At 38.3% G+C, this 18,374-nt stretch overlaps 1 protein-coding gene and 2 long non-coding RNA genes across 5 annotated transcripts in view; 1 reads left to right on the forward strand and 2 right to left on the reverse strand.

Moving 5' to 3' along the window:
* The window catches only part of LOC144316139 (uncharacterized), a 339,579-nt gene that overhangs the window by 107,603 nt on the left and 213,602 nt on the right, over positions 1 to 18,374 (reverse strand). The window lies entirely within an intron of this gene.
* The window catches only part of LOC144316128 (uncharacterized), a 107,045-nt gene that overhangs the window by 81,218 nt on the left and 7,453 nt on the right, over positions 1 to 18,374 (reverse strand). The window lies entirely within an intron of this gene.
* LOC144316125 (putative dimethylaniline monooxygenase [N-oxide-forming] 6) lies at positions 997 to 17,706 on the forward strand. Of its 3 annotated transcripts, none has more exons than XM_077901624.1 (9): positions 997 to 1,101; positions 1,417 to 1,664; positions 6,328 to 6,516; positions 7,561 to 7,723; positions 8,760 to 8,902; positions 10,294 to 10,493; positions 13,326 to 13,681; positions 15,436 to 15,508; positions 16,904 to 17,706. In XM_077901624.1, exons 2-9 carry the CDS (start codon positions 1,533 to 1,535, stop codon positions 17,244 to 17,246), a joined length of 1,599 nt encoding a protein of 532 aa, XP_077757750.1. In that variant the 5' UTR covers positions 997 to 1,101; positions 1,417 to 1,532; the 3' UTR covers positions 17,247 to 17,706. The 3 variants fall into 3 exon arrangements, with proteins under 3 accessions (XP_077757750.1, XP_077757749.1, XP_077757751.1); XM_077901623.1 differs by having other exon boundaries at positions 1,022 to 1,416; positions 1,514 to 1,664; XM_077901625.1 differs by having other exon boundaries at positions 1,022 to 1,664.

An 18,374-nucleotide genomic window follows, 5' to 3' on the forward strand; every position in this document is an offset into this window, starting at 1 on the left:
TTCATAATCTGAGCCTTGCATGTTGAATTTACCTTATGCTATGCCCATTACCTACCTATCTCTCAGCAACATAGAAATAATTGTAGTTTGCTCTATCAAGTTCTCTTACTTTTCTGTGCATTTGCACATATTTTTCTCTCTGCCTGTCATGTGTTCCTTGCTCCTTGACTACTTGGCAGGCATATATTCTTCCTTCAAGACTCAGTTTTCTTCTCACTTCCTCTTGAAGCCTCTCCTATTCTTCTCTTAGGTGGACTCAGGTTCCTGCCTGAGTGCTGCACTCACTGAATCAAACTTTCACTGCAACATCAATCATCTACCTCCATTAGACTGTCTGCTTCTGGATGGAAAGCCCTGGGTCTTTTAATCTTGAATTCCTAAGAGACTACTATAACAAATGTCATGTGGTAAGCACTCAGAGAAATGAAAGGAAGGGTATGAGAAAAGAAGGGGGAGAAGGAGAAGCAGGAAAGGTGGGAAGAAGTAGGAGGGAGCTGGAGACAAGATTCAGTGGTTTCACAATTCTGTCCTTTGAGTTCACTAGCTTTACAAACCCAACATCTCCAAGTGTTAGCTCAGCTCCTGATGTCATGCCCTCCTACATTTCCAGAAAATTGATGGGTTTTTTCACTATTAGCCTAACAAACAGCCCAGGTGCACAGCCTTTGTTTATATATTCTATACTTCCAAAGCAAAAATAAATAAAAGAACCATTGTTCCTTTAATCTTCCAGAAGTTTCACCTTACAGCTTCGGTGAACAGTATCAATTACTTTTATGTTTTGAAACTAGGACCAGGGACCTCATTCTTGCCCTTCCCCTGTCCCTTTCTTCCTCTGCTTCCCCATCCCCTCCCCTGTTTTGCTATCCCTACCACATTCAGTCCTTCTCTTCCAGGTTTTACCACGGCTCTACATCGTGATAAATACAAGGGAAAAGGAATTTTTACTTTAAGACTAATAACTCCTCCCCTTTCCTCAATTTTTACATCAAAAGACATTGTTAAACACCATCTTCTTCTACATTTAAAGAACTGCTGGGTTCTGTGGGGAAAAGAAGGCAGCTCATTAAGACTAAGACCCCTTAGAGCCAAGCATTCAAAGTGAGTAGGAGTGATTTGAAACAGTGAATTTTGCTTAGAAGCCTTGAGTTCTAGTTCCAACTTTACTTGTTAGCTGTGAGATGTCAAAGAAGTAATTTCTAATCTTCTTGGCATGACTATTGCTATATTTGTGATTGAGAGCATTAGATTGGTGAACTTCAAGGTCCTTCCTGCTCCAACACTCACTGACTCTGCTATTTGGGGCATTTGAATAATCAGGAGAAGAAACCAGATTTTGCATCTTAGTATATAGCAAAAGTGGTTCAAAAAATGAGCATAACTTGTTAATGTGCATCTATGTCTTCTTGTGTTAAGGTAAGGATCCTGACACAAAAACCTTGGCTGGTTCTTCCTACTGAAAAATTCCAAGTATTCAGGGACATTTTTCTGAAGAAGCTCTCGCTCTCTCCAGACACTCCATCCTGGGAACCATGGGGAAGAGAGTGGCCATTGTTGGGGCTGGCGTCAGTGGATTGGCTTCCATCCGGTGCTGCCTGGAAGAGGGGCTGGAGCCCACCTGCTTTGAGAGAAGCAATGATGTCGGAGGCCTGTGGAAATTCTCGGTGAGTGGGATATCACTGGGATACCAATAGAAGGGAAATGGGTCCTCTGTAAATCAAACCTGATCAGTTCTATTCAGACTTCAGAGGTAGGTCACAAAAGTTCCAGATCTAGAAAGTAAAATTTTACCTCTCCCATCATGCTAATGTCCATTCACTCAAAACTATTTCATGCTAGCTCATAAAACATTGTTACTTGTGTAACAGAGCCCAGATCTCGAGGCTGTAAAGGATCCCAATGTCAGTAATTTATAATAAAAACAAAAACGTACCACTGCCTCCTCCATGTAACTAAAAAGATTCTATCTCTGTTCCTCATTGTGCAGAAAACCTAGGAACATAGAAGGGGGGTGGGGGAAGAAAGAAAGAAAGAAAAAAGAAAGAAAGAAAGAAGAAAAAGAAGAAGAAAGAAAGAAAGAAAGAAAGAAAGAAAGAAAGAAAGAAAGAAAGAAAGAAAATTAGACCAAGGTCAGAAGGTGTGAGTTATAGTCCAAACTTTGGTTTTCTGGAAAGTTTAATTTTAGGCAAGTCACTTTTTTCCTTCTGGACCTTGAATACTCATTTGTCAAATGTCAAGGTTGGAGATTAGGTTTCCTCTAATATGCCTTCCAGTTGTAATGGGATATGATGTTATAATTAACTGATGTGTATTGCAAAGACATTGCAAAGTTATGATAAATAATGATCATGTGTGTTGTGTGTGTGGTTATCAAATACTCTGCAAGTTCCAAAACCAGAGAGAAAAAATGACTGTCTTTGCCATTCAGCCTTATTGTTGGATAAATGATATAATTAGGAAATATTATCATAAAAACAGTTTTTAAATTTAGAAAGCCAGGTTGGGGAAACTTCTTTCTGTCTTGACTTTCCCAACCATTGTGATTGGATGTAGATGATACATATTTGACATGAAGACATCATATCCACACCATTTGCCTTGTAACCAAATTCTGTCTTGGTCTCAGTGCTTGCCCAACCCACAACAACACATTGCTCTAATAGAATATATCAGTGCTAACTTAGGAATATTTGTATTCATCTCAAGACTTTTTTTTTTAAGTGAGAGGTCCTATAATCCTGAATGTATCATATGAAATATAAGATCATTTCCATTAGGAAATAATCAAGAGTTTTGGGGGAGGTTGTTTTTTTTTAAGGTTTCAATTTTCATTATATACATTTGTTCAGGGAGATGTAGCCACCTTAGCCTAAATCATGAATTGGCTCTCTATGACTCATCAGCAACAATTAAATGCTGCTTAAACATCTATTTTGGCAGAGTTTTGTGCCAGGTACTGAGATGGAAAACATGTGACATAATTACTCTATGTAAATAGTTTCCAATCCATTTGGTGAAGTAAACTATAACATAGGTCCACGATCTTTTGATGGAAAATAGGCAAAAATTCATTTGATGGCAAAATCTTTCCTGAAGTCATATGATCAGGAAACATGAGTTGAATTTGACATTAAGCTAGTTATAATCTTTATTTGTCCCATTTTGTGTTTCACTGCAGAAATTTTCTTGCATTTAATTATAAGGTGCTGTCCCAGATCTCACTGGAAGTTATGGAGAAATATTCAAAAATCTACAAATTCCAAAATATCTCTGGCTCTAAGAATTTCAAATAAGAGGTTATAAAATTGCAACAATGAGATAGCGCTTGGTGATTGTCAACTTAAGGAACAAGTGTCTTGAGATTTAAAAGAGGGAGAGCAGGAGTGGGGTGGGGCGCTACTGAAATATTAGCAGGTCAAGGGAAATTTCCTGCAAGGAGAGCACTTAGCTGAGACTTGAAGGATGTTCTCAGACAAGGAAAGTATAGGACATTACACGACAGAACTCCAGAGAGTGCCATTCCCACTGTAGTCTTGAATGGTATCCCATAGACGGGCAGTCACTAACAATGTGCCAGTACCAGGTGGGAGAGGTTTCTAGGTAAGAGTGACCAGCAGGAAACGCACAGAGGAGGCAGTGAATATAGTATATCCAGGGATCTGTAAGGTAACCAATGCAGCCAGATCACAAATTTTATTTAAGGAAGCAACAGATGACAGATCAGTAAAATGCAAAGTCAGACTCTGGGTTATCCACAAGACAGGGTATCTCACTCCTATAAGGTCACTGTTAAAGCAGAATTATATACTTCATGGCCCCATGGGTATGTAAACACATAAAAATAGTCTAAATTTCAGTCCCCTCCATACACTGTACCCGTTTCTTCTTTTCCAGGAAAAGTTGCTTGGTATATACAAACCCTTCTCAGAAATGGATTTTTGAAAAATGTGTTACATAAGTTTTTATCTTGCAAGTCCTGTTAGGCAGAAGGTATTCTGAAAGAGAGAAACCTGATAATTCTGAACTTTTCACCGTGTGCTTTTTCTGCAAAATAGAAACCAAATGAGGTTTAAACACCAGCAGGCTGAATGTGAGCATGTTTTAACTTTTATATACTCTAATATTAAGGCCTCATGTCCTCAAAAGACTTTGATGCTGCTGCAATACAAAAGGGGATACAATGGAACCAGAACTATCTGGACTTTTGTTCCACTCACTCATTCATATATTCATTCAACAAATACATTCGGAGTACACTATGTATAGGGTACAATGTTAGGCATAACTGCAGACAAGAGGTACGGCAGGCAGCCAGCATTTTAAAATCAGATAAAACAAGTCTTGGAATAACTATAAATGAATATGAGATTAGGGCAGTAGAGATGATCAGAGCTTGGTAGAGTTAGGGGTGACTTCCGGTTGGTAAGAAAGAGGCAAGGAAAGGCATGACATAGAGGGCAACTTTTGAGCTGGCCCTTGGAGGTATATTTGGGCAAGTAGAAATGGGATTGAAAAGCAGAGATAGAATCTGAAAGAAGATCAAGGCAGACTGCTGGCATGCATGCACAGCATTCTTGAATTAGCCTCTGACCTCCCCCTCCGGTTGCTTATGTTCTAGTGGGGAAGATGAGACATGGACATGGTTATAACCCAAGACAGGCCATGATAATGTGACCATGGCTGCTTGGATCTCTGGGTCTAGGGCAAGCTCCGTCAGCCAGAGGCTTAACTTCCTCCTTCCCACTCAAACCACACCACATGCTGATATTGAAAATATGAGCTCTCGGGAACAATTGTCCGTGGTTATATAATACATCTGTTTTCCTTTGTTTGTAGAACAGTCCTTTAGGAAAAATTCCAAGGAGCCGTAGGGCACATACTCTTCCTCCTCCTGTTATGATTGGCTGGGGTCAAGAGGCGAAAGAGCAGAGATTCAGTCATAATGGAAGTAATCCAAGGTCTTAGCCTTTCTGTTCCCCAGAGCAATCTTAAATTCTTTTAACCAGACCCCTGCCTGAGTCTCAGCCCTCCCTCCCTTCAGTGAACAACTGAGAAACCTTCTCCCCACTTATTCTCACCCAGCAACAAAAGGTACAACTGTGGGTGAATGGGAAAGACTCAAGCCTGAAAATCTGCCAGCCACGAGCTGTCAGAAATTTTTTTTCTGATCTTAGCAGAAATCTCAAAGTTAGGCTTAAGAAAGTTAAAAAAAATCTCTGAGCCTGGCTATTTATGAGAAATACAGCAACCATGAGTAGAGGAAGTTTTTTAGTTTCAATCTGATGCCAAACACTGAGGCCTCAGGCAGCCCCTGCCCCGACCCCAGACACAAGCCTTTCATTCCTTTCCAGAGATTGGTATGGGGCTGGAGGGAGAGAGATGCCTTGAATCCAGCAGGAACATGTCCCTTCATCCCTTTCCCACATTTCATGGAAGCTCCTTTGCGTTTGAGGGAAGCAGGGGCTGCCAGTTTTTTTAATGTATTTTCAAGGCAGCACATTGTGTGAACTTTTATCCTGTCCTTACAGCAGAGAGGAAATGTTTGTTTTTCACTTAGCCTTCAACTACTTCTCAAAAAGAAGACACTTTTCAATGACACAGTGGCTTCATAATCAAGTGACAAGATTTCATACAAGTTCTGAGGTTTCTGCTTTCCCGTGTGTCTCTGGTGAGGGGTGAGCACCCTAATTGGTGAATAGAGAACTCCTCAAGCACAGAGTTCATTTATAATAGAGCAGTGGCTCTCAAGGCTTGGTTCCTGTACCAGCAGCATCAGCACTGCCTGGAACCATGGGAAATGCAGATTCTCGGGCCCCACCCAAGACACACTGAATCAGAAACTCTGGCTGTGGGACTCAGGAATCTGTGATCTAAAAGGGCCCTCAGCTGAGTCTGATTATGCCAAATAAATATACCCGCCACTTCAAGAGAAGGTTCTGTTGGTAGTGAACTGTTCACTGAATTCCATATAGCCAAGTAGAGTAAAACCTGCCACCTCCTTTAGACCATCTAGTCGTGTTTTTTTAACATGAACATGACATCAGGACCAGTTGCTGTGTTTGGAAAAAGAAAGAAAACTCTATGGACTACCAACACAGAGCTAACCCACAAGGGGAATTCGAGTAAGAGAACTAACGGATAGGGCCCCAGCTCTGTGCCAGGTGCTATGCAAAGGACTTTCTTTCCCACATCTCACAGAGAGCTATGAATTGTTTTCATATCTTCTTTTTTTACACATTAAAAAGGTTTCAGTCAACTTAAAATTGAATATTCACTTAAAGGAACATCATTCTTGGCTTCCTCTTTAAGCTTTATTATTCTTTCTAGGACCGTGCAGAAGAAGGCAGAGCCAGCATTTACCAGTCTGTATTCACCAACTCTTCCAAAGAGATGATGTGCTTTCCAGACTTCCCTTATCCCGATGATTATCCCAACTATATGCACCACAGCAAACTCCAGGAATACATAAGAATATTTGCTCAAAAGAAGAATCTTTTAAGATATATACAGTTTGAGGTAAAGGCCCTGTAACTGGTGCTGTTGATATCAGTATGTTTATCGGTTGAGGAGGAAGCAAGAGTGTAGTATTCTGGTATAGAAATAAGAGCCAAATGTTTGGTTAGCTTGCCAATCAAATGTTGGTTTGAATTATAAAGTATTTGTGAATTATTTTTTCCCCTAAATATGCTCTCCACTAGTTTTTGAGAGCTTTTAGAATACAATAGAAAATACAAGAGAAGCCTATACCATCATAGTGTACATTCCACCCTCATACTGTCATGTTTTCAAAACAATACTAAATTCTCTAGTCCATATTTAGACTTCTTGGGTTCAATGCCAAGAAGTTCTTTAGATGTTCTGCCGTTATGAGGAGAGTAAAAATTTAAATGGATGATTAGTAGTCATTGCTCTCATCTTTCACCTACTTAGTTCCTTAGATTAGGAGACTTAGCAGTTATAACAGAGATACATTGGCTCTGTAAATAACAATAATTTCTATTTGTTTAGAATTCTTAACCTCAATTCATTACTGTTAAATGCAAAGCATATATATATAAAGAAAGATAATAAAATTATGAATTGTGATTATATTTAATAAATTTTCATTTATTTTTTATTTACTACATTTAATTTAATTTAATATATATTTACATAATAATCATACTATGGAAGTGGCTAATATTTCCAAGGGAGAGTATCTGTACATCACAAAGGAAAAATAAGGATTGAACCCTGAGACATTTTCATATTTATGGAAATGATAGAAAATGAAGTCAGAAAGAAGCTATGAATGTCAGTTGAGGGTGACAATAAGCAAATGACATGGCATCTTTCACAAGAATATTCAGTTTATCCCAAATCTACTAACTAGATGTCAAAAAAGTAAATATGCCCCACTGAGTAATTTTCCTTGGGAGATTTGAAGAATCACTGTCTTCCCATATATTTCTCAATGATCAGGTGATCTCATGACAATTATTTCCTCTATGAAAACACTGAGAGAGAATTAAAACCAATAGAATTGTAAATAGAAAGAATTTCTTTCTGGTTTTCTTTAAGACCCTGGTTTCTAGTATAAAGAAATGTCCCAGCTTCTTAGTCACTGGACAATGGGAAGTTGTCTCAGAAAAGGATGGGAAACAGGAATCTGCTATTTTTGATGCTGTAATGATTTGTTCAGGACATCATGTATACCCCAATCTACCAACTGATTCTTTTCCTGGTAAGTTTGGAAAACATATAATAGTCTGGGGCCTTATACACAAATATCAACAGTTGAACTAGGTCTTTCCATAGTTTGTGCATAATAGTTATTCTTAAGATTTCAAAACAAAATATTGGAGTCTGATATATGAAATATAGTAATAACTGACCTTCTGAACCCTTATGCTAAAAGAATGGAAGACCTGCAAGTCAGAGATCAGATGAAGACAGGTAGAGGATAGAGAGGAAGGGTTTTAAATGCCATCTATAGCCACATTTTGCAAATTAACTTTAGAAATTTCTGTGTGTGTATATGTGTGTGTGTCTGTGTGTGTATAGTGGCATACTCCATTACTATACTAAAGCGCTAAATATCAAATAAATACAATAGATAAGCAACCTTCCTTTTTTTTCCTTCCTTCTTTCCTTGCAACCAGAACACATGTTCACTGTAAAATATTAGAGTTCTCATCTCCATGCAAAAATATTAGAGTTCTCATCTCCATGTGTGTTGTTCATAGGCCATGATAATTAACAGAGTAAGAAGATTCAGGAAGAATAGATGATTGAAAGCATAAAGGTTAAGAGTCAGTATATTTATTCTGAATGTAGCCTTAGAACACTTGGATTCAACCTCTTATTCCACTCGTTCCTTATCATGTAACCTTAGACAAGTCACTTAATTTCTTTGTCTCAATTTCCTTGTCTTTTAAAATAGAGATACTAGTATCTGCCGTTCAGAGATGTTACCAAGATTAAATGGTTAAACATGTAAATTCTTTAGCAGAGGTCCTAGCCCACATTAAGTACTCAATAAATATTAGCTATTATTACTATCAAAATATAAGTTCCCATACTATAGATTTTCTAAGGCATTGTAAGTTCTTATTTGGGTGTTTAGAGTCAAAAAAACACTAAAAGGATAAGTGCATTTCCACTAGGAAACTTTTTTTTAAAAAATTAAGACTGATAATAGGAATTTTTAAAAAATGAAAACAGTGAATCTTCATCATTTCTTCTGAAAATCAACTCAAACCACTCCTCATGTTCCATAGGCCTACACCAGTTTCAAGGTCAGTACCTCCATAGCAGGGACTATAAAGACCCAGAAGCCTTCAGGGGGAAGAGGGTCCTTGTGATCGGCCTGGGGAATTCAGGATCTGACATCGCTGTTGAGCTCAGTCGTCTGGCTACACAGGTATACCTTATGAAACAAACCTAGGATAGAGCTGTGTTATTAAATCAACAGCTTAGGCACTGAGGCTCATGTTTGCCATGTCATACTACAAGGGTTCCACCTGTTGCATATGCCCTTTGAATCAAGAAGGATTTGAGACATTCTGCATGTGAAGGTAATGTGGTTCAGGCTAGTAAGGAAGTATGTTCTGCTAGAATCAGAGATAAGTGTACATGTGTATATATGTATATATGTATATATGAGTGCCTTTTTTATTTTAATTTTATTTTCTGATCACCTCTAAACAAACTGTTGTTAGTCAGGATCCACCTTTATTTAACACTATTTCTTATCACCTACCCTGTAAAAGGTATAGTGCTTATCATTCTGAAGGTCTGAAGACATGTAAGATTTGGTTCTTGCTATCATTTATCTATTCAATAGCCAGTGCTTAATAACCACTGGGCACATGTTATATGCCAGAACGATGTCAGACTAAAAATAAACACAGAAATAACTCAGACTACTTCTAGACTTCCAGGAGCAGTCAGTGGGTGGAGGTGAGATGACAAGTACACACCTTCATGAAAGGAAGTAATAAAACTTCAATGATATTAGGTGTAGCAGTGGCAGCACCATGAAAAAAGAACCTAACTTAGCCTGAATAAAGTCAAGGAAGACTGCCCAAAGGACTCCAAGCTTAATCATCCATGACCAATAATCCTTGAAAAACTCAACTTACTCCCAAGGAAATATGTGCTCAATAAACAAATTCTTAAATGGATGTAAATAAAACCTAATGAATTTTTTGAAGTCAAACTCCCCTAGGTTATCACAAAAGTGGCAATAAAAAATAGATAAGTACCTGGGCTTCTCTCAGGACTGAGACAGCTGCCATGGTTTGGATGCCTAGCAGAGGTCATGGAGTGGTGGTATAAGAAGGACTGGAAGAGGAAACTTCAGGCAGAGAACAGAATTAACTCTTTGGCATCTTCTCAATCTAATTTCCAGGAGAAATTTAGCTAAATATCCCCACTTAACCCAGCAACTACCACCACCCACCACCACTGAGGCTCTGGACTGGCTGGTCCCTACCAGTCCTACCATCTATGTCTATGACTCTGTGAAGACTGAACCTACCACAATTGAATACACAGCCTTCTTGTTCCAAGATGTCAGGTTCTCATTATTTCAACAGCTATGCACTAGCCCTCTGGGGTAGAGAAACAGAGTAGTTCTGCCTCTACCTAGTTCCAATCATGGACTTTCCATCTTGAACCAACTCATCAAAAATGCTTCTTCCTGGATATTGAGGGAAATGTATGGAGATGTCCAGAGAAAATGTCCATTTTTGTTATATCTGCTTCTTTCTTACAGAGTGATATTGAAATCCATGTTGCCTTCCCCACCAGGTCATTATCAGCAGCAGAAGTGGTTCCTGGGTCATGAGCCGGGTTTGGAATGATGGTTATCCTTGGGACATGGTATATGTGACCCGCTTTGCATCCTTTCTCCAAAATATACTTCCTTCATTTGTCTCTGACTGGTTATATGTCAAGAAGATGAACACATGGTTTAAGCATGAGAACTACGGCCTGATGCCTTTAAATGGGTACGACAAGTAACTCCTATTATCCAGAAAAGTGGGACACTAGTTTAAGTTGAAATTTTTCTCTCTAGGTCTAACTTTAGTCATCTCACTGAGGTTATTGAGAATAAACAGAGGACTGCATAGATGATACAGTATAGAATCAGAATCTACTTTTTAAAAAATGACACAGTATACCTGGAGATCATGTATGTGTGAAAATCTTACTGAAATGACTCTAGTGGGCAAAGGTGTATGAGAAAATGCAAAGTGGTAAAGAAGCAAGCAGCTAGATCCCCCTGCTATGCAAGACTCATTTATGGTAGCTATAAGCTATAGCATAGAATTTTGAGAGCTGAGCCAATTCATGTATTGTCTTTTTGAGGAATATCTCATCCTTGCTAAGGGTGAATGGGGATAGCAATAATAATATCTATTCTTTAAGACTACTGTGATATCCAGTAATATAAAAAATATATAAGGCATTTTGTAAACTATAAAGCTTTACAAATATTGGTTCTTATATTAAGATAATTATTATATTATTAATAAGATATAAAATTTGAGATTACTCAAATTTTTTAATAGGCTTCTTTTTTTAAAGATTTTATTTATTTATGCATGAGAGACACAGAGACAGAGAAAGAGAGAGAGAGGCAGAGACATAGGCAGAGGAAGAAGCAGGCTCCATGCAGGGAGCCCAATCTGGGACTCAAACCTGGGACTTCAGGGTCACTCCCTGAGCCGAAGGCAGATGTTTAATGCTGAGCCACCCAGGCGTCCCTCTAATAGGCTTCTAAGGAGCAATTAACAAAATAGTATTAATTAACATGCCTCAGAAAGAAAATCTCAAAATGAAAGTGCACACCTCCTCAATCATAGAGTCTGGGGACACATGGAATGTATAAAACAATGAAGATTCACAAAACTGATGTAGCCTGGGGCAGCCAGGTGGTTCAGCGGTTTGGCGTCTCCTTCAGCCCAGGGCGTAATCCTGGAGACCCCGGGATCGAGTCCCATGTCAGGCTCCATGCATGGAGCCTGCTTCTCTGTCAGCCTGTGTCTCTGCCTCTCTCTCTCTCTCTCTCTCTCTCTCTCTCAAGAATAAATAAAATCTCAAAAAAAAAAAAACTGATGGAGCCTGTAAAATTAAAATTTGTTAATATACTTCTCTATAGAGACAGAACTCAATACCTACTAAGTAGCAATACCTACTAAGTAGAAAGGCATTCTAGGGGTGCCTGGGTGGTTTATCCAGTTAAGCATCTGACTCTTGATTTCAGCTTAGGTCATGGTCTTAGGGTGGTGAGATCAAGCCCTATCTCAGGCTCCATGCTAGGCATGGATTCTCTCTCTCTCTCTCTCTCTCTCTCTCTCTCTCTCCTTCTGTACGCCATGCTACTCAAGTGCTCTCTCACTCTCTCTTAAAAAAGGGGGGGGGGAAAGAAAGGCATTCTAGGGAGAAGAATCAGTATATTAATAGAAAAATATTGAAGTGGGTAAGACAAGGAAGGATTCACTAAGAAATTTCATCTTGGCCCATGCTAACAAAAATGTTTCATTGTAGGAGCAGCATGTGACTCTTGATCTCAGTGTTGTGAGTTCAAGCCCCATGTTGGTTAGAGGTTACTTAAAAATAAAATCTTAAAAAAAATGTTTCATTGTGTTTAGAGAATCATGTAAGGAAAAGTAAGAAGAAGCTGTAAATTAGAATAGCAAATCCCAGATTTAGGAGCCAGACCCTCATTCCACAGCATTTATCTTACCTAGTTGGGCAGACTACTACATCCCTAAAGAAAAAAAAAATGTTGATTTCATGCATTTAAAATTATGTTTAATGTAACAGAAGCTCTAAAGCCTGAGCTGTTTAAGACTTTTTGCCTCATAAGAGTAACTGCAAATCATATTCTGGTTTTACCCTTTAGACAATTGAATAGATTTGGAAATCCATTCATTCCAAGAATGAAGCTCCCTCTTAGAAAAGGTTCCAACTACCCAAGATATTGATGACACCTTCTTACTCCTCCCTTTAGTGGGGGTCAGGGAGAGAAAAATAAGTTTTACTGTGACTTACTTTTTGTCACCTTAGAAAATGAAAGATGTTGCAGAATTATAGACATAGAGAATGATGTGGAAGATATAGACAGATTCTAAGAATCATAAACTTCCTGAGTATTTGAGATGCATGGAGCACATTCCAAAATCCCTGAAAGGAAACAAGTCAAAATGAAGAATGTCATCACAAAACACATCATTCCTAGAATTTGGCAACCAAAAAAGGGAAACCAAATATGGTAATAAAACAACTCCCCAAATTAGATTTTTCTCGTAGAAGACCTCGTTTATAATAATAGTTCACTTTTAATGATGATGCTTGCATGTGGCAAGCACTGTTTTAAGTGCTTTACAGGTAATGTTCATTTAATTCCCACAACAACCATGTGAGGTAGAGTCTATTGCTATTCCCATTTTACACACAAAGAGCCAAATACAGAGAAGCATCCACTAGTGAGAGACAGAGGTAGATTATCAACTTGGGACATCTGGTTCCAGATTCTGCTCTCTGAACTACTGATTATGTCTAGGAATTAGTTTTATTTTCATCTATTTGGTGAATCTCCAAATAGTGTAAGTACCCCTAAGGGAATCTTCAAGCTTCAAAGGCCAAACATAAATTCCAAAGGATGGTGGCAAGCAATATGAAAAAAAAAAAAAAAACTGCCACAAAAGAAGAGCTCAGTCGTCCTCATGCTAATGTTTAACTCCTCAAATTTGATTCCAGTGTTATGAACAATTGCAGATATTTCTTGAAATTGAGGTATGTTACAAGAGCCTTTGTCTCTTGTTTCTGAACAGTCCCCTGAGGAAAGAGCCTGTGTTCAATGATGAGCTCCCATCCCGCATCCTGTGTGGCACTGTGTCCATCAAGCCCAGTGTGAAGGAGTTTACAGAGACCTCAGCTGTATTTGAGGATGGTACCATGTTTGAGGCCATCGACTCCATCATCTTTGCAACGGGCTATGATTACGCCTACCCCTTCCTTGATGACTCCATCATCAAAAGCAGAAACAGTGAAGTCACCTTGTTTAAAGGCATCTTCCCCCCACTAATAGAGAAGCCAACCTTGGCTGTGATTGGCCTTGTCCAATCCCTTGGGGCTGCCATCCCCACAGCTGACCTGCAGGCTCGTTGGGCTGCTAAAGTGTTTGCAAGTAGGTGGGCCATTCTGTCTTTCATCTATTTAGTCAATGAACATTTATTGAGCACCTACTGTATGCCAAGTACTGTGTGAGGTGCTAGGAATATAAAGGGAACAAGACACACTCCTTGACTTTACACAGTTTAAAATAGAGCCAGAGGAATTGTTAAAAATAGAAGAAGTCTTAGGGTGTTCTGTAAAGGAATATAAGACAGAGGCAAGGGGTGGCAAGAAATAAAGAAAGGGACTACAGCATGGAGGGCCTTAAGAGCTGTGTGAAAGAGCTTAGACTTCTCATAGGGAAATTGGACGGACTTTGCAAGGCTTTAAACAAAGAAAAAGACAGAAGTAGGCAAAGGCACTGTCAAGTACATTGTGAAGGTTAGAAGGGCGGTGGTGGATGTTGCGGGCAATGCTAGAGACATTACTGGTGTCAAACTGTAGAATAGCAATGTCAGGCTGCTTCTACTCTATTCAAAATCTTCTCCTCCTCCCTCCACTCCAGACCCCATGGTCTCCAGGGACTGCAAATGTGCTTTTGTGAGGAAATCAAGACTATGAGGATTACATGAAGAAAGGCAGTGTCTCAAATATATTGATTTAATTTACATCAATCATATTGATCATCATTATTACTTACAGCGCCTTTATATTCAAGGGTTCAAAAACCTTGGCCAACATAGGTATACTTCATCTAACATACTGCCCATAAAAACTTAGACTGTAGGTAATGAAGAAAATGCTATAATCATAGACTATATGTTTTCTAAAAATGTCTTGGATAAATAAGGTATTTCAAATGTACCGCAAAAGATCATTATTTAAATAAACCCTGCTGTGAAAACTTTTATAAGGGTGCTTTCTGTAAAATACTTCTATTGTGTTTTTCCCTTAAAGGCACAACAGTGCCAAGCACCTGAGGTTTTACAAAAAAATTGCTACAGTTCATAAACCCAAGAAATTGACACGGAACAAAAGGTATCATTTAGTCACTCAGCAAATACTTACTGAGCACTACTACGTACCACACTCCATCTTGACTCTTGGGACACAACATCAAACAAAGTAAACAAAAATTCTAGCAAACAACTGACCACAGGGTACTACAAGGGCAGGTTAAGATGCTACCAATAACTAGGAAGTGTTTGGCACTGTGAATGTCATAATAGCTTTCTGCCACTGCTCCAAAGGCAAAAGGGCTACAATTAGCAATCAGGTGCCCCCTCCACTGATAAGGTATTGTAAAACACTAAAAATTTTCTGATTCCCTTTGATATCCCCTCTAGCTGCTGGCTGATGCTGGAAAACCCATGTTCTCTTCCATTGTTACTTTTTAATTTCCATGTACCTTAGAATGAACTATTTTACCATATTAATTCTTGAAAGAATTCTTAATAAGGGGATGCAAATAAGAAATATGAATAAACTGTTAAGCTACTATACTTATGAGGTGTATCTAAGGCACGTTGAGGATTAGGCTCCCCATGATGTCACAGAAATATGAGATTGGGGGATCTGAAGCTACAAACTTCTCTGCTGTCACTATCTCATTGCAAGCCAGCTTTGCCATTCATAGAGGAGGGTTCATTGACTTCTCAAGTCCTTATTTCTGTAAATGGTTATACTAAAGATATAAAAGGCATCTCTTCTTGACCAAAAAAAATCTTTCAGGGACATAGTTCATAAATACTAAGAAAAATTCATCATTTATCATTATATTTCTGACTTTAATTTTTTTAATATTTCTTGCCTTCATTCCTTTTCTAGACTCATGTACCTTGCCAACTACAAGTGAAATGATGGATGATATTGATGAGAAAATGGGAAAGAAACTCAAATGGTAAGAGATTGTACTTACTAATGAAACAAAACCTAAGTTTTCCCTTATATGTAGGAAAACATTTATATATATTAAAATATTTTTAGTAGTCAAAGTTCATATTTTTGGAACACTTGCTATGATCAAGCAGTATATTGAAAATAACAGTCATAACACATCACTTGTAGTATAGAGCACATTACACTCTAGGGTACAGTTTCTCAAATGGGAGTGATTTTGTCCCCTAGAGGACATTTAGCAAAGCCCAGAGATATTTTTGATTGTCCCAAGTGTAGAGGGGATACTATTGACATCTAATATGTAGAAACTAAAGATATTGCTAAACATACTACAATGCAGAGGACAGGCCTAAACAAAGAATTATCCAGCTCAAATGTCTCTAAGAAGTCCTTTCCATCAGCCACATGTCTGCCAGCAAGTCAACTAGCCAGGAATTGAGCAGTAGCAACACTGTTACAAGAAAACCAAATGAAGAACTAAACTGATTTCACTTTCCCTAGTATTTTCTCCTAAAAGCATGTTCATTTCTGACTCATTCAAACATGTGTCCTCAAGTACACCATAGATAAGATTTGTAGAAAGTCATTTAAGTGGCTAGACACCAGATATGTAAGTGTAACTTTTTATCTTAATTACTTTTATATAAGTAAATCCTTTTCAAGTTATATATTAAAATCTATTGAAAGAATAACTAGATAATGAATCCCACTCAGATGAATAGGTGGCTGTATAGGAAGTTTCTTCCTCTTAACACATCATTCATTGAGTGCTGCCAGGTAGTTGCTGGTGAAGGGTCTAGAGAAGAGAAGACTTGGAACCTTCAGATTCAACAAAACCTCCCCTGAGTTTCATCCAGTTCACAGGACAACTCTGTGAAATGGGTACTCCAATGTTCCAGCAATTCACACAGCTCACTCTACTTACTGCTCTTTATATTACAGGCCAGTAAGAATAAGAAGAAGAAAGAGAAGCCCCAAAGTCTACCTCATTTCTTAAATGGTAGCCTGCTCTTCAGGGTTCCTAAAATTAAATGAGACTATGCTCCAAAATCTAACACTGGGGCAGATCCTAAGCAACGTCATATAAAGAATAACCATATGTTAAATAGTTAATTTCAGTTAATCAGTCACCTTGACACACTGGGGGCAGTACACTCCAGGTCAGAGACAAAAGGCCAAAATAACATCAAACTTGGAGATTAAGAAGGAGAAAAAAAAAAAAAAACAACTCATCTATAGCCAAAGAACAAACGATAAAGTCAATGTTGTGGAAAAGAGAAGTGGGATAGTCTTGGAGTTGCTGACTAACATATGACTTTTCTGAGGTAGAAAGTAACCAATCAGTGCTTGGTTTACAACTGTGATACTCATTCCAATGTGTCTTTTTTTCCCTCAGGTTTGGCCAGAGCCAGACTTTGCAGACAGATTATATCACATACATGGATGAGCTGAGCTCCTTCATAGGAGCCAAGCCTAACATACCATGGCTCTTCCTGACTGATCCCCAGCTGGCCCTGGAGGTGTTCTTCGGTCCTTGCAGCCCTTACCAGTTTCGACTGATGGGACCAGGGAAGTGGGATGGGGCCAGAAATGCCATCCTGACCCAATGGGACAGGACAGTAAAGCCAACCAGGACGAGAGCTGTCAGTGAAGCTCAGAGACCCCAACACTTTTATACTTTGCTCAAAATGCTTTCATTCCCAGTGCTTTTGCTTGTTATTTGGCTTACATTATATTAATGAGAATGTCCTTCAGGTCTCAAAGTTTAGCCTAGAGATTTAATCATATGCTGAATTGTCAAGTTTGGAGGTACTTGAGATAAGGAAGAAGGCAGGTGAAGGGGAGCGAGTATAGATTTTCAGAATGAGCAAAATTGAATAAATTTCTTAAGGATATTTTATCATGGGGAGAAATGATGTCACAACAATGTTGAATCTTCCTACCCATGACGTGGTTTATCTCTTCTTTTATTTAGATCTCAGCAATGTTTTATAGCTTTTTTGTGTGTATAGTTCTTATCCATCTTATGTCAGATTTATCCTATTTCATATTTTTGGATGTTATTATAAATGGTATATAACATTATTAAATTTCCTATTGTTTACTGCTTATACAAGGAAGTTCAATTATTTATCCTAGTAACTTTTTTGTAGATTCCACAATACTTTCTACATAAATAATCATGTGGTCTAAAAATAAAGATAGCTTTACTTCTCCAATTTCTATCTGGATTTCTTTTATCTCTTTTTCTTACCTTATTGCATTTAAATTCCAGTATAATGTTGGATAGAAGTGGTGACATCAGACCCCAAATAGCCAAGGGAATATTGAAAAGGAAAATTAATGCCGGGGGTATCACAATGGCAGATTTCAAGTTGTACTACAAAGCTGTGATCATCAAGACAGTGTGGTACTGGCACAAAAACAGACACATAGATCAATGAAACAGAACAGAGAATCCAGAAATGGGCCCTCAACTCTATGGTCAACTAATATTAGACGAAGCAGGAAAGACTATCCACTGGAAAAAGGACAGTCTCTTCAATAACTGGTGCTGGGAAAATTGGACAGCCACGTGCAGAAGAATGAAACTAGACCATTCTCTTATACTATACACAAAGATAAACTCAAAATGGATGAAAGATCTAAATGTTATACTATACACAAAGATAAACTCAAAATGGATGAAAGATCTAAATGTGAGACAAGAATACATCAAAATCCTAGAGGAGAACACAGGCAACACCCTTTTTGAACTTGGCCACAGCAACTTCTTGCAAGATACATCTTTGAAGGCAAGGGAAACAAAAGCAAAAATGAAGTATTGGAACTTAAACAAGATAAAAAGCCTCTGCACAGCAAAAGAA

Source organism: Canis aureus, chromosome 6 (genome assembly GCF_053574225.1).
Source record: "Canis aureus isolate CA01 chromosome 6, VMU_Caureus_v.1.0, whole genome shotgun sequence".
NCBI classification, from domain to species: domain Eukaryota; kingdom Metazoa; phylum Chordata; class Mammalia; order Carnivora; family Canidae; genus Canis; species Canis aureus.